The 14,561-nt window shown below is 44.7% G+C and overlaps 2 protein-coding genes across 2 annotated transcripts; both read right to left on the bottom strand.

The window, feature by feature from the left end:
- Nucleotides 1-592: 592 nt before the first annotated feature.
- Nucleotides 593-7,739, bottom strand: olfm4.2 (olfactomedin 4, tandem duplicate 2; the record flags this gene model as incomplete). Its single annotated transcript, XM_084438426.1, has 10 exons — nt 593-1,386; nt 1,476-1,623; nt 1,711-1,923; nt 2,132-2,299; nt 4,124-4,215; nt 5,446-6,240; nt 6,567-6,711; nt 7,045-7,257; nt 7,433-7,594; nt 7,686-7,739. 10 exons carry the CDS (start codon nt 7,737-7,739, stop codon nt 593-595), a joined length of 2,784 nt encoding a protein of 927 aa, XP_084294552.1.
- A 1,574-nt stretch (nt 7,740-9,313) lies between these two features.
- lrrc74a (leucine rich repeat containing 74A) lies at nt 9,314-13,431 on the bottom strand (the record flags this gene model as incomplete). Its single annotated transcript, XM_084438425.1, has 14 exons — nt 9,314-9,842; nt 10,220-10,305; nt 10,577-10,681; nt 10,923-11,066; nt 11,171-11,266; nt 11,359-11,553; nt 11,628-11,713; nt 11,820-11,901; nt 11,988-12,037; nt 12,141-12,234; nt 12,674-12,781; nt 12,878-13,056; nt 13,186-13,269; nt 13,422-13,431. The coding sequence occupies 14 exons, from the start codon at nt 13,429-13,431 to the stop codon at nt 9,314-9,316; spliced, it is 1,848 nt and encodes a 615-aa protein (XP_084294551.1).
- Between the last annotated feature and the right edge of the window lie 1,130 nt (nt 13,432-14,561).

Genomic DNA, 14,561 nt, shown 5'->3' with positions numbered 1-14,561 from the left:
ATAATGCTTTATTATTGTTGTAATAACCGGATGGTGGTCCTCCAGTATTTATGGCATCAACCCGCCCGGAATCTGTAGTCTGCTACTGTGACTTGGTCCACAGTACCAGATGGAGCTAGACTCTCACTGGAGCACAAAGGACAGTCCCAGGGGAAGGCTTGCTTACGAGGGGAGCAGGAGGAAGAGGGGGAGAAGGGGAGGAGGAGAGAAGGAGAGAAAGGAGAGGGGGGAGGGAGAGAGAGAGAGAGAGAGTGGGGTAAAGAGGATTGGAAGATGAATGGGAGGGCTGAATCAGAAACCCTACCCAAAGCCAGGATGACATCACACAGGGGCGTGAGTCATTTAGGAGAGGCACTAGACTGTTCGGAAACATGAGGCTGTGTCACTGCTGCTCTCCTGTCACCTCATGATGAGCCAATAAAACTGTCAAATAATATCAAACACGTGTCGATGCTTCAGTCGTATTTTATTTCGGAAGTATAAAGGATATAGATTTGAAGAGAGCAAAAGGTGAATGTATCAAACAGCTTTTCAGAGAATCAGAGTACAGTATTATCAATCACGATACAACAGACCACAGACAGTGGATGTCTTAATTTTTCTGAAACTTGACATTGTAGGACACATAGTAGCCGTTGTTGTACATGTAGAGTTTCTGGTCAGTAGGGTTGTAGTCCAGGTTCATGTAGCTCTCCTGGAACTTGTCAAAGGGAATACTTAAGTGGCTCTCCTGCCCTGTCTTGGTGTCGAACGAGTAGAAGATCTCTTCTGTGTGGAGGTCTATCGGTCTGGTGGCGTACAGGACTCCGCACACCATAAAGGCGTTGCCTACCAACTGCTTGAACACACCGGTGCTCCACTCGTCCTCGATGCCAAACGACGGCTCGTTAATCTTAGCCACGACAATTTTACCCTTGGACTCCTCTGTGGCATACATGACCCACAAGCCTTTCTCGTCGGCTGCAAAGTCCATGTTCTGATTAACTGAGTAACTGTATGAGAATCTTGTACTGGCTTTGGTGATCACTCTGTAGTCATACTGCGAACTAGTCAGGTTAATCTTAGCCATACTAAATGGAGAGTTAAGTTGGTAATAGATGGTATTACCACGAAAAATGTAATTGTTACCATTGCCTTGCCATCCACTTTTTATGTCAAGATGCTGGAACGACTGTCTCAGAATCAGATTGTCATAGTTGGAATACATAAAGACGTCATGCACCGAGACAGAGGTGGAGGCGCTGTACCAGTACATCGACTCAAAGCCTCGTTTGGGTTTCGAATCTTTACCCCATCCCCCAAATCTATAGCCTGCGTTCAGGTGAGCGTTCAGCTGGCTGACCAGTGGTTTACCGATGCCGGCGATGCCTTTGTGGCTACAGGACCCTGGGGAAAGAGAGAAGAGAGAATGACACTGATCTCTGACAAGCAAACCCAACCAGAGCTATTGCTTTCCACTGATGAGGGGGCCTCACCGATGTCTGGTTTGTTGATGATGCCATCCTGCTCCTTCTGGCACTCCTCCAGCTTCCTCTGCAGTTTACCAAACTCAATGCGGATAATGTTCAGGTTGCTCTTGTCATAGCCTTCCAGTTGGTCCACGATGAGGCTCATGTTACGGATCTATATCAAGGACAAATTGCATATGACCAATAATTATAGATGACAATGAGTTGACTTGGTTTGCTTTATCTTCTATAAACAACTCACCTCAGTGTACAGGCTGTCAAATATCGGTGAGGAGGAGTTGAGGGACATTTTCAGCTGTGTCACCAGCATTTCAAACTCTCTCAGCTCGATCCTGAGAAGCTCAAAGTCCAATTTGATGTACTTGTCGGGCCCGCTCTCCACTATCTCCACTCGGACAGTCAGGTTCTTCAATTGTCCCAAGAAGACCTCCAGTCTGCCCTTGTAGCTCACCAGCTGAGAGATAGACAGACATACTGTATACTGTATACTCAGGCTGAAGATATATGTATTCTGTAAATAAGGGCTCTGGATGCAGTATACATTCTATCTCTTGTCCTCTCAATTGCACATAACTTTATTGATTAAGCTACAGTATGATCAGTGTCATGTTTGCCTGTAAAGGAAACGCAGGTACAGTATGCATGAGTCAGCTGTACTGTACCTTGTTGATCTGGAGCTCCACCTCCAGCATCAAGTCCTTGGTGACCTGCTGCATGTGTTCCACGCGGTCGGCAGGGAAGGTGGTGTCGGGCAGGTAGACATGGCAGACACACTGGCCCACCTCGCCCACAGACGCCGTCACGTTGCCCGACTCCCAGTCCTCTATTGGCTAAAAGAAAACCAAGTTATGAATGAAGTGGGTCTTAAAGGAGTTAGCGGGCTGTACCCACTGTCTTTAGATGCATCTCTATCTTTCGAAAGAAAGAAAGAAAGAAAGAAAGAAAGAAAGAAAGAAAGAAAGAAAGAAAGAAAGAAAGAAAGAAAGAAAGAAAGAAAGAAAAGAGTTCCTTACCAGCCAAGCCATAGCAGAACTGAGGAGTGGTAGGAGCAGTAGTATTGGAACCATGGTGTCTCAGTCTTCCTCTCTCTCTCTCTCTCTCTCTCTCTCTCTCTGGAGTGTGCCCTTGCCTGTCTGCTCTGTGGGTTTATAATGACTGCTCCCATCAGCTCATCAGGGACAGCTTTCTTCTTCCCATGGTTATTATAGGTCAGATCCTTGTTTAGTTGTGAGAAACTAATCATGTGTCGTTTTCAGAATCCTGTTCAATCTTGCTGATCACCGTTACGATGTTGACACAGGGAGTGCATGAGAAAGATGCCATACGGACTGGCACAAGCACATTTTGATCAGTGATAATTTGACGTTATCAGCTACTGTACTGTACATCACTGGATCTTATGTGACCTTTTTGATAATAAACTGTATTTATAGCACTTTATTTATAGCCATCCTGTTTCATGTTTTCTCTGTATATGGCGGTTGCAATTGAATATGATAAGGATAATGATAAGATATAGTACTGTACATTATATTATATCATAGCTAAATACTATGTGCAAACTTTCAGAGTAGTAAAGATTTGCTCCTCTGTCCAGAAAGGTAATTTCCAGACAAAATGTTCAGCCACTTTCCATTCCCAACAATTGGGGATAAACTAGCACACCCAGACAAATGATCTATATCACACACTCAGATGTATGGGCTAGTGCAGAGCAATGAACAAACCTCTAAATAAAGCCTGTAGTCTAATAGAAGTGCAAACATCTAAAAACTATGCTTGTGGTTTCACAAAGGAGAAGAATCGTTTTATGTTTACAATGCAAATATATTTTCTGATATTTCTGGCAATGTCTATTCTAGATATTACAGTATTTTAAGGAGTTTGCTGTGACCACATTCTAGTGTGTAAGAATCTGCATAGGATTGCAATTGAGCCTTGGCCTTTCTTCATATTGAATCCAAATTGATGGAAAAAGATGTGTAAAATACATTTTTATTGAAATCTGAACGAACAGGCTGTTGAAAAAGGTTAATCAATAGTAATATGATTTGTATGGTACAACTGCTGAATAACCAATGCTGTGTATAGCATTTCTACTGCACCATTTTAAAAATGCACCACCTCAAAATGATCACAACAAAACTAACATTTTCCCCATTTTTAGAGGCCGGGCAACCTCAGCTGCTGGAACCCTCTTGTATTTGCCAATATTCTTCTTCTTCAAACTGCCAGCTTCTCACTTGGCTCAAACAAGAACATGACCTTCCCTTGGTGTCTGGTTATGAGTTCAAGCCCCGGGTGATGCCTAATAACAATGTTAATGCATACTCAGGCATTGTGCTGTGAGATGATTTAAAAAATATATTAAAAAATAAATTTTTTTTTAACTTAAATTATGGTCTGGGCAAATACATGAGCAAACCTCATGTATTTGTCATTGTCTCCTCGTATTCTTCCAACTCTTATACCTCATGCACACTTCCTCATAGTTTTTTTGTATTGTGGCAACCCAGGGGACAGGGAAGACCACACACAAAAATGGCAGTGGCACACAGAGACAAGGGAAGGAAGTTGCAGAAAATAGCCAGAGGTTGTCTCTTTGATAAAATTAACTTGGTGTTACAAATGAAAGATCTCAAACAAAATCACACATCAGGCAGCATGCTTTCTTCCTCACGCCTCGTCTCCCAGGCTTCTTCTGGCCTGGGTTTTCCAGATTTGGGTGAGGGAATGTGGCTGATTGCTGAGGCAGGTATGGAAAATCAGCCCAGGTAGTCATTAAGCTCTCTAAGCCACAACCTGTGGGGTTCTGGGAACTGCAGTCCCACAGCTAGCGGCCACTTTGTGGCACAGGCGGACATTTTGGGTTGTGAGGGCCTTGTACAGTAGTTGGACTGAACCAATTTCAACCAATAATATGACATCCACCCTCAGTCTTCAACTTTTAGCAACACACAGCTAAGATACATTATTTGGCTAGTTAGCAACAGCATTGCATGTCTTTGGCTGTTCGCATTACATTAGTCATTTAGCTGAAACCTTTATCCAAAGTGTCTTACATAATTGCATTTAACATAGGAAGTTAGTGTACTACTGTACTAGTGTACTATTCACCAGAACTCACAAGTGCATCTCCTTTCTAAAGAAGTGACTAAGAGTATAATCTAGTGCTTAAGGTAAAGTACAAAAGTAAATAACAATAGGTGCTTAAGAGGGAGAATCCTGGTAGTACTTCTTGAAGAAGTGACTTTTGAGACTATGGCGAAATATGAGCAGTCCTGATGTCGGAGGGCAGTTCACTGTGTGGCCAGGACAGAAAAGAGCTGTGGCCATGTCAAAACCTCAAACCTTGTTCCATCTAACTGTAGCAGTTAACAGGAAAACATATGCCTGCACCAGTTTGGTAATATATGTGTACACCTAGACCCTCATATATTTGCCATTTATCTCCTTCCTCCTCTAACTCCGCCCGGCCCTGACCCAGTGCTGAGCAGAAACTATAATTCAAACTGAATCAAAGGACTGCATCATTAGTCAACAATCTCAATTGATTATTGTAGTCTAATAATTGCTTTGTAGACCTATACGTTTGCTCTGACAGTCTGGTCTGCCTCACAAGCTAGAGGTCAGTTTCACTAAACCAAGATTAAAAAGCTGGTACACAAGCTTTTTCCATTGCTGGTTTAAAATTTGCCAGAACCTGCAACTGTTAAGATTCATATTCTTATTCTTATTCATTAACATATTCACAAGGAACTTGGACACAAAGTAAATGCTTAGAAAGAATTTATTTGTAATGAAGACGATGAAGGACAGACCCAGGAGAAGAGTAACTCATACAAGCAACTACAAAAGAGATGAAATATACAGTTGATGTTTCATTCACTGCAGGCTGTGTTGTGCAGAGTATCATAATATGAGATGAATCTGCTAACAACATGCCTTTATCAGATCAGAAGCTCTGGAGTTTTGCTGTTAGTCTGGTTGAACCAGAGATGGTAGTTGACATAGTAGCCATTGCTGTACATGTAGAGCTTCTGATCCGTTGGGTTATAGTCCAGGTTGACATAGTTCTCCTGGAACCGCTTAAAGGGAACGCTAGTGTAGCTCTCTTCCTCTGTCTTGGTGTCGTACATGTAAAAGATCTCCTCATAGTTTATGTCCACTGTTCTGACAGCGTAGAGGACTCCACACACCATGAAGGCATTGCTCACAGATGGTTTGTACACACTAGTCTCCCACACTTCCTCGATCCCAAATGATGGTTCATTGATTTTAGCAATGATCATTTTACCTTTCGCTTCCTCTGAGGCGTAGATTACCCACAGCCCATTCTCATCTGCAGCAAAGTCTAAATTCTGATTACTCCCGTGACTGTAGGAAAATCTGGGGCTAGCCTTAGCAATCACCCTGTACTCATATCTCAAATTGGTGAAATTCAGTTTGGCCATGCTGAATGGGTTATTGATTTGGTAGTACAGGGTGTTACCACGAACAATGAAATTGTTTCCAGTTCCATACCAGCTACTTGTTAAGGTGTGGTGCTGGTATGCGTTTCTCAAAATTAGGTTTTTGTAGTCAGCATAAAATCTCATGTCAACAATACTGGCGCCTGTATAGCCGGAGAACCAGTACATGGATTCAGAACCGTGCACGGGCTTTGAGTCTTTACCCCAGCCGCCCCATTTGTAGCCAGTGTGCAGGTGGGCGTTCAGCTGACTGGCGATGGGCTTGCTGATCCTGATGATGCCTCTGTGTGCACAGGAGCCTGTAGAGAGAGGTTAGGGTCAGTCACGTCGAAGGCCGAACCCCGAAGTGTACATGGATGGTGTTTACTATGACCGGTGAGCAGCTGTAACTCTGGAGGGAGCGCGGGTCGTCCAATGATCGCAGGGTCGGCCGTTCGAATCCTGGCTCCTCCTAACAACATGTCAAGGTGTCCTTGGGCAAGACACTGAGCCCCAAATTGCTCCCAATGAGCAGGCTAGAACCTTGCATGGCAGCTGCTGCCATTGTTGTGTGAATGTGTGGGTGAATGGCCAATGTAAAGCGCTTTGGATAAAAGCGCTATATAAGTGCAGTCCATGATCTTACCGATGGTGGGTTTGAAGATCTCATCGTGACGCCTCTCACAGTCCTCCAGTTGGAGCTGGATCTTGATTAACTCACGGCGAGTCACCAGAACCAGGTTCTTGTCATAGCTCTCCAGCTTGGCCAGCACCACCACCATGGATGTGATCTGAGAACAATCCATCCATTCATTAGCTTTTAAGAAGTTAGAACTTTAAGCATTTCACTGTGCATGGAACCCGTGTCTTGTAGATACTGTATGGCTTGAATTCCATTCTCCATAGTATTGAACCATACTGAATTTCTGTGGATATATGCACATATCCATTCAGGGAAAGAAGTATTCTACCATATCTATTTGATTTCACACACATTGTTTGTTCGATATGAGAGAGAGAGAGAGAGAGAGAGAGAGAGAGAGAGAGAGAGAGAGAGAGAGATCATTCTCTTCTACTCTACCTCGATTGGTGGAGTGTGTCAGGACTTGTCTGTGAGGAGTTACCTGCTGGTGAAAAGACTCAAAGACAGTGGTGGAGGTCTGCACAGATGTCTGGAGCTCCATTACCAGAGCCTCCACCTGCTTGATCTCCACCTTCACGTCCTGCATGAAGGCCTCGCTGTAAGAGTCGGGGTCCTTCTCTATCAGCTCGACCAACGCCGTCAGGTTCACTATCCTGTCCGCATACACCGTGATCTTGCTTTCATAGGTCTCCAGCTGGATGAAAGGGATCAGCACTTATGTCACATTATCACAAAGTGACAGCCTGAGTCATAGAGTTCTGGTAGTTGATTGATTGGAAATACGCTATGTGCCGTGTTGAGCAATTCAAGTCATGCAAACTCCCATTGAGTCCTAGCTAAACCCCCTCTACATTGTCCCTGTACGGTACCTTGCTCATTTCAATGTCCAGCTTTTGCTTAATCTGCACAGTGGTCTGCTCCAGGAGGACCAGCTCTCCTATGGGGAAGGTAGACCCAGGCAGGAAGGCGTCGCAGGTGCACTTCCCCCCTCCATCCTGCGTCCCGTTCCTCTCGCCCCACAGGCCTACAGGCTAGGGGAGAGATACATACACAAGTCAGTCCTCATGTCTGATAGGCTTCGGTTACTGTAGTTTAATGAGACAGGTAGAGGGTCATATTTACCCCCCAGGCTGTGGAAGAAGTCAGGAGAGACAGGAGATACAGAGCGACAATCATCGCGGCGCGTTCCAAGGTGACAATGGCGCAGAAGCTCGGTTCTGTGGGATTATAAAGGCCTGTCAGATCTCTGAGAAAATCAGCATCTGTCGCTTTTTCGGTGTCACCGCCATGAGGTGTCACAGAGGGTTTGTTATGACGTATTTCATTCTGGCTGCCAGGATGTGTTCTCGCTGCTTTAGTGCATGCGTTCAGGGATGTCATAAAGTTTAGGGCAGACACTAAACTATATGATTCACTTAAATATCATATTAGAGACTGCAGGGATAGGTAACACATAATGGCCTACCATGTAGGCAAATTCTCTGTAACTATTTGTGCACTCTACTGTTAGTCATGTCTCTCTTATTAAGTATTTAAAGCGCATTGTGTTGCCTCTGTGTATGAAATGCGCTATACAAATAAAGTTTGATTTGATTTGATTTGATTTACACGTGATGAATTACCCAGGTGTTATGAAAATGTGCTCCGGCCGGAGTTGCATAAGTAATTGCAGATATTGCACGTGTACGTGTCAATAGATGGACTTGAGTTAGATGGAGGTACTAAAGTCAACATAGAGTAGATAGAGAATGAATTAGGGCTAACTCTTTGAAGAACCACGTCATGTTGACTGGACCAGCACAAAACAGCAGAGTGTCTGTCTGAGGGACATAGCTCGTAACTCTGACGAAGACGGACAGGAGCATTTGGTTGATCCCCAGGCGCGGCCCATGTAAGTTGCCTATTGTGTGCTCCCGAGACTGCCCTTGGGACAATTTCATGTGGACACTCCAGTCACTTTGTGTGTGTGTGTGTGTGTGTGTGTGTGTGTGTATGTGTGTGTGTGTGTGTGTGTGTATGTGTGTGTGTGTGTGTCAAAGACATATTACCAAACGGGCCTACCGGGCCCAGGTCTAGGGGCCCAAGACCTCAGGGGGCCCATTGCATTTCTTGTTGCAGGGACACCGATAGAAATTTAGGGTGAGATTCCTTACACAAACATTAAAAAAACATTTATATTTTGAATAGTTTATAGGGGCCCACGTTTTTTTTTTTTTTAAGAGAACCTTTGTGGGCTACATATTTTCTATAGCCTACTCCTTACTCTAATGGGTGGGAATGTAGGCTACCTTTCCATAGATAAATGAATAGGCTATAAAAAATAGTCTATAGAGGGCACTATTAAAGTTTGTTTTTGTTTGAAATAATATTTATTACGAGGTTTTATGTCTACAGCTTAATGTAGAGCAGTCTCTGTTAGAATTCATAACAATGATCAGATGAGCTTCCCTGCTATATCTTAGATACTCATTTCAAATATATTTCAAATATAAAATTGCACACTCCCGCACCAACACATCTAATTACATTGTTTGGTGAAATGAACCACATCCTCATTGCTAGAAACCACTGTCCTGATGAAGGTCTAACCGAAACATTATACTAATTAAAAGCAGAATAAAAGCAGATAAAAGTGTGTGTGGGAGTATGCAATGTTTTATTTGAATAGCCTAAAGGGATCTACTCCCAGCACCACAAAACATTTTTGAGAGTACGCATGTTGATCTCATCACTACGTCTTAAATACTCTGTCACTTCGTATGATGTGTTTCAGTCTCTTCCTTCTTCTCTTTATCGCCACGTTTCTTGCTCTTCTTTTTCTTCTTCTTCTTCTCCTTTGTGGTTTTGGTTTTAGCAGCATGCTGCTTGGCATTAAGCGCAGGCCTGGATGTGGTCAGGGGGTTGGGGGCGGAGCTGAGCTTGGCGTTGTCCCCGTCCCGGCTGGAGTCGGAGCGCACGCCCTGGGAGCTGCTGTGGGGCCGATGGTGGCCGTGCTCGCCGCTCAGGTTGGTGACGGAGTAGCGGCTGCTGTTGTACATGACGATGTGGTGCCAGGAGCTGAGGGGAGTGGCGGAGAAGTGCTGGGGCCCGCCGGAGTCGTCCCGGGCGCCCCCCGGGGACATGACCATGGAGCCGCGCGGCGTCACTGCCTCCACCGCGCTCTTGAAGGTCTTCAGGATGCGGTCGCTCTTCTGCTTCTCCTTCTTCTCGCGGGACTCCAGCTTCCTCAGCTGCCGACGGTGGTCCTTCATCATCTGCTTCCTGGTGTCGGCCAGACCCCTGCAGAGACACGGAACAGAACTCTATTATGATCAGTTATGCCCGAGTTGAACGTCAGACTTCACTTGTTGTTTGATGGAAATGGTCCAACCTATCGGGCCAAATTTGCAATAAGGAGAGGAAACCGCCACAAGCAATTAAACAGAGATAAGGATACACTATTTACAACCCAACTCTACCACAAACCATAAGCCTATGCAAATGTTTAACTTGAGTAAACTTGGGTAAACTGGAAAGGTTAAACAAAGTTATTATTCATCTTAAGCTATTGTTCCTGTTCACACAATCTTATTGGTCCGAGTCATATACTTCAACTGCAAGGTCTCTATACCCCTACAGTTTTGTCTCCTCATATCTACACAGTGAGAACGGCCCACCTGTAGTCCACTACTCCTGTCCCTTCGCGGTCCAGTCTGCGAATAAGTCCCTCTATCTGGAATCGATCCAGGGGAATTGACGATTGCTATGAGGGTAGAAACAAAAGAAAATTAATAAAATACAATGTTGTTTAAATGATTAATACCGAAACCTAACTACTCACTTTTCTTGCAATATGTTTCTGCATTTAGTACTGGAGGACCATAGTTATTATTATATTGTACTTGTCATCTCCCTGTATGATCAAAAAACACTGATTATGAGTTGGAAATGGAGGTCTAGTTCCTCCATGTGCATTCTGGGAAATTGTAAATGTCAGTGACAGCGGTTTGTCTGAAGATAATTGATCAGAAGACCTCCACTGCCTTCCTGAAGTCTGCGACAGGAACTTGCATGGTTCCTTCTTTATCGATGTTCCGAAAGAAGTCCCAGAGGCGCAGCTTGCGCTCATTCAGGTAGTCCTGCAAGAAGAGAGAGAGAGAGAGAGAGAGAGAGAGAGAGAGAAAGAGAAAGAGAAAGAGAGAGAGAGAGAGAATAGCATTTGGTGCCTCTGTTCTTCTTACCCGTGCCTTGGGTTTGAGGGGTATAGACTACTTGAAAGTCCAGAGCCACAATCTTTTTTCTTTAAATTATCCACAGTATGTCTCACTTATTAATTCCAATCACTGCATACATATCTATAGGCTTTAACTGATGCTGTACCTGGATGACTTTCATTGGGTCAGCGCGTTTGGGGGCTTTCTTGGCGATGAAGCCTCCGACCCCTCCGTAATGCACCACCAGACTGGGGTGCTCCTCACACGTCAGCTCCAGCAGCTGTACAAAGTGCTCATTCACCAGCACATTCTGCACACGTACAGCCACACACACAGGATGTAAACAAGTCATTAACATCTAAACTTGAATTGTTATGGTATAGGTTTTAAGGCCCCTCAAAAAACAATGCTCACCGCTATATTGATCTCTTCCAGGGCGGTTTTAGGTGTGTTCTTGACTAGATTGACAAGAGCTAGTGCTCCCTCTACTGTCAGGGAGTTGTACTCCAGCTGGTGACAGGCATGACATCCAGGTTACAACAGTGTCACACAGCGCAACTCTTCTCACTACGCTCGCCTGATGATTCCGTGACGCCACCTACCAGCAGCACTCGCAGCGTGTCGTTGGTCTCTAGCCCCTTGCAGAGCATGCCCACGCCCTCGTTGCCGATGCGGTTGTTGTTCAGGTCGAGGTGCACCAGGGTGTTGTTGTATTTGAGCGCCTCGCCGAGGGCCAGGGCCCCCTCGTTTCCAAAGCCGTTCCCTGACAGGTCCAGGTGTTTCAGGGTTACGTTTGCCTACAAATGAGGTATCTCGTGTGAAACACAATTGATCAAATGTGAATGTCGGAGATTCGTAACGCGTAGCCTACCTTAAGCCCGGCACAGAAAGCCACGGCCCCTTTCATTCGCAGGTGATTCCAGCACAGGTTTAGTACTTCCAAACCCTCATTGGTTGCTGTGGGGTTATAAGGTCAGTGTCAGTACGTTGCATGACTCTAACCCAAGTGACTAAATTCCTTTATTCACCTAACTGTACCAGTTCCCTCTGTAATATTACTCACCTAACATCTGACCCAGATGCTCCCCACCTCGACCACTGAACTCATTGTGGCTCAGGTCCAGCTCCTTCACTCTGTAGTTGCTCTAAAGACAGATGTAGCAGATATAGTATCACCTCACTACCAGCCTAAACGAGCAAGCATGTCTGAATGTCACTGCCACTCACTTACTGTCAGGGCATCAGCAAAGTATTTAGCATCGTCCTCTATGAATCCATTCCCTGTGAGGAAATGATGAACTCAAGTCAAACAGATTGACGTAGGACTGTTGCCTGTTGATGGTTTGGTTTTAATTCAAAATGTACAACTCATTCAGGTTACTACCTGATAATTTGATAGTTTTGATTGAAATGTTGTCCAGCAACATCTTTGCGATGCACTCAGCCCCTGCAGTCTGGAGGTGGTTGTTGGACAAATCCTGTGTAAATACAAACAAACATACACACTATTTTACTATCTTCATAGTCAAAACTCAGTATTACCTGCAATACACGTATGCCCTCTTGTGGCATATTAACAGTACAGTATATATATACTGTATAATATGGGGCATAGTCTACTGTATAGTCAAACCCTACTCACTCACATCAATATTCATTGCATTACATTACAGTCATTTAGCAGACGCTTATGTCCAAAGTGACTTACAATACGTGCATTCAACACAGGTAGTCAAGAGACATTTTGAAGAGAACTCATAAGTGCATCTCCTTTCTAAACAAGCATCTAAGAGCATAACCAGTGCTTAAGTAAAATGGCAAAAAGAAATAAATACAAATATTCATCCATGGTACCAGATCGATTCTACAAATACAACCAGACATACCCTCAAGCATCTGTACCTCATACAAACTTACCAGATGCTGAATGGTGAAATTGGCCCTCAGCATCTCCACCAGGTATCTGGCTCCCTCAGCGAGCAGGTGGTTGTCCGCCAGCTCCAGGTTGTTGATGTGCATGTCGGTCTGAAATAAAAATGCTGGAATCTAACAGCAGTCCATTACATTACAGTAGAAGTATAAAATGAGCAGACAGTGAGCAGACGGGTGTCCCAGGCGTACCACCAGAGCGATGGCCAGTGCCTTCCCCCCCAGTGGTCCCAGGCCATGGTGGTTGATGTTCATATTGGGGTTGCCTAGGTTCCGTATGAAGTAGGACACAGGAACCACCCCGACCAGCTTGCAGGCCTGGAGGTACATCCCGGCTGTGGAGGTATCCCCCTTGCTGCTCTTTCTCACCTCTGGAAATAGAGAACTATGTCACGGATGAACTAAGAGACCACGTCCCCCCTCCGCCACAACTACAGGCAGGTCAGATCACAACGCTATATGGTAACATTGGTTAGTAGAATTTGGTCAAATCTATTTACCTTCCACCTCCAGGTCGGTGTCCCACTCATCCTCCAATTCTGGATCTTCGACAGGAAATGGGCTATCATCATCATCATCATCATCTGCTAGGCAGAGGGACTCAAGAGAGAGGCTAGACATCGATCAACTCCTGTATGTAGTAGCCTACTGACAATATCTATTTATACAGTAGCGTATACTGTATATGTGCAGTTTTACTGACAAGTTATTTCGTGTTACACGCTGTCTGTCACACGTTCTTCCATTTTCTCGTGTATCAGTTGGTTGCGAGGTGAAATACCTGTGTAGACTACAGTGTAATTCGACCCTGGAGATGCCATGCCTGTAACATTAAAAATTCACCACTCACCATATGGTTAAAGCCTTGTGTGTTTGGTCAACACAGCAAGAACGGTGTTATCAATTTCGTGTACGGCCAACATAACCGGCAGCAAAGTTACTGCACTTTAAAAAGAAATAAAGCTCTCATTGTTTAATACTGCTGCTAATTAATATATATCAATTTATTTTATGTAAAACAAATCAATAAATCGCACACAATCTCATTTTTTCTAACATGGCCAATTAGGGCACGGTATTAAACAAGGTTCTCCTCTGGTTGCAGCTGACTATGAATAAACTTTCTCCGCGCATGCGTCATTGAGGATAGAGCATGATAGGGAGCCTGATATGTTACGGCCTTTACCCGCTAACATGGTTAATAAACCGCGTCTCGGGTAAATTGCAGGCCAGCATTACGGACATGACAATAAAGAGTGGTAAGGAGGGGATGATGAAAAGCAATATTTGGAGAGGCTCGTCGCATTTCCATTGAGCAGCTGGCTAGCGTTAGCAGGCCATGTGACCCGTGTGCTACACGACGCGACGCTATCCATTGGTTTTTGCTTGTTCCGCAGATTACTGGTCTTTGCTTGCATTACAACAATAATGTTTGTGTCTGCATGCAGTTAGCAGCATGTCAGCTAACCGTGGAACTGTCGAAGCTGGCCATCGAACTTATAGAAAGCTATGTGCGTCAAACTTTGCAAGCTACCTAGCAGCAGTGATGTCTAGACTAACGTTGGACTATAACTCCGGTCTGGAGAGCTGCTGTAGGCTACTGTTACAGGCTTTCCATCCAGCACCCTGGGAACACACCCGATTCAGCTAATTCGTAGAATCGGGTGTGCTAGGTTAGAGTCGGAGAGAAAGCCTCCAGAGGGTATACCTCTCCAAAACCGGAGTCGGGGATCAGGTGTGTTGGGGCTGGAGTGAAACCCTTTACAATGGTAGCTCTCCAGGATGGCACATCTTAACTACAGCCTAACAGACGGCAGCATCTGAAATCTGGCACAGAAATAGGCTACTAAAATACTATACAGCGGCAAGATGGTAA

This window comes from Borostomias antarcticus (assembly GCF_949987555.1).
Source record: "Borostomias antarcticus genome assembly, chromosome: 5".
NCBI classification, from domain to species: domain Eukaryota; kingdom Metazoa; phylum Chordata; class Actinopteri; order Stomiiformes; family Stomiidae; genus Borostomias; species Borostomias antarcticus.
Note: the sequence above shows the minus strand (reverse complement) of the source record. Positions and strands in the feature narration are given on the sequence as shown.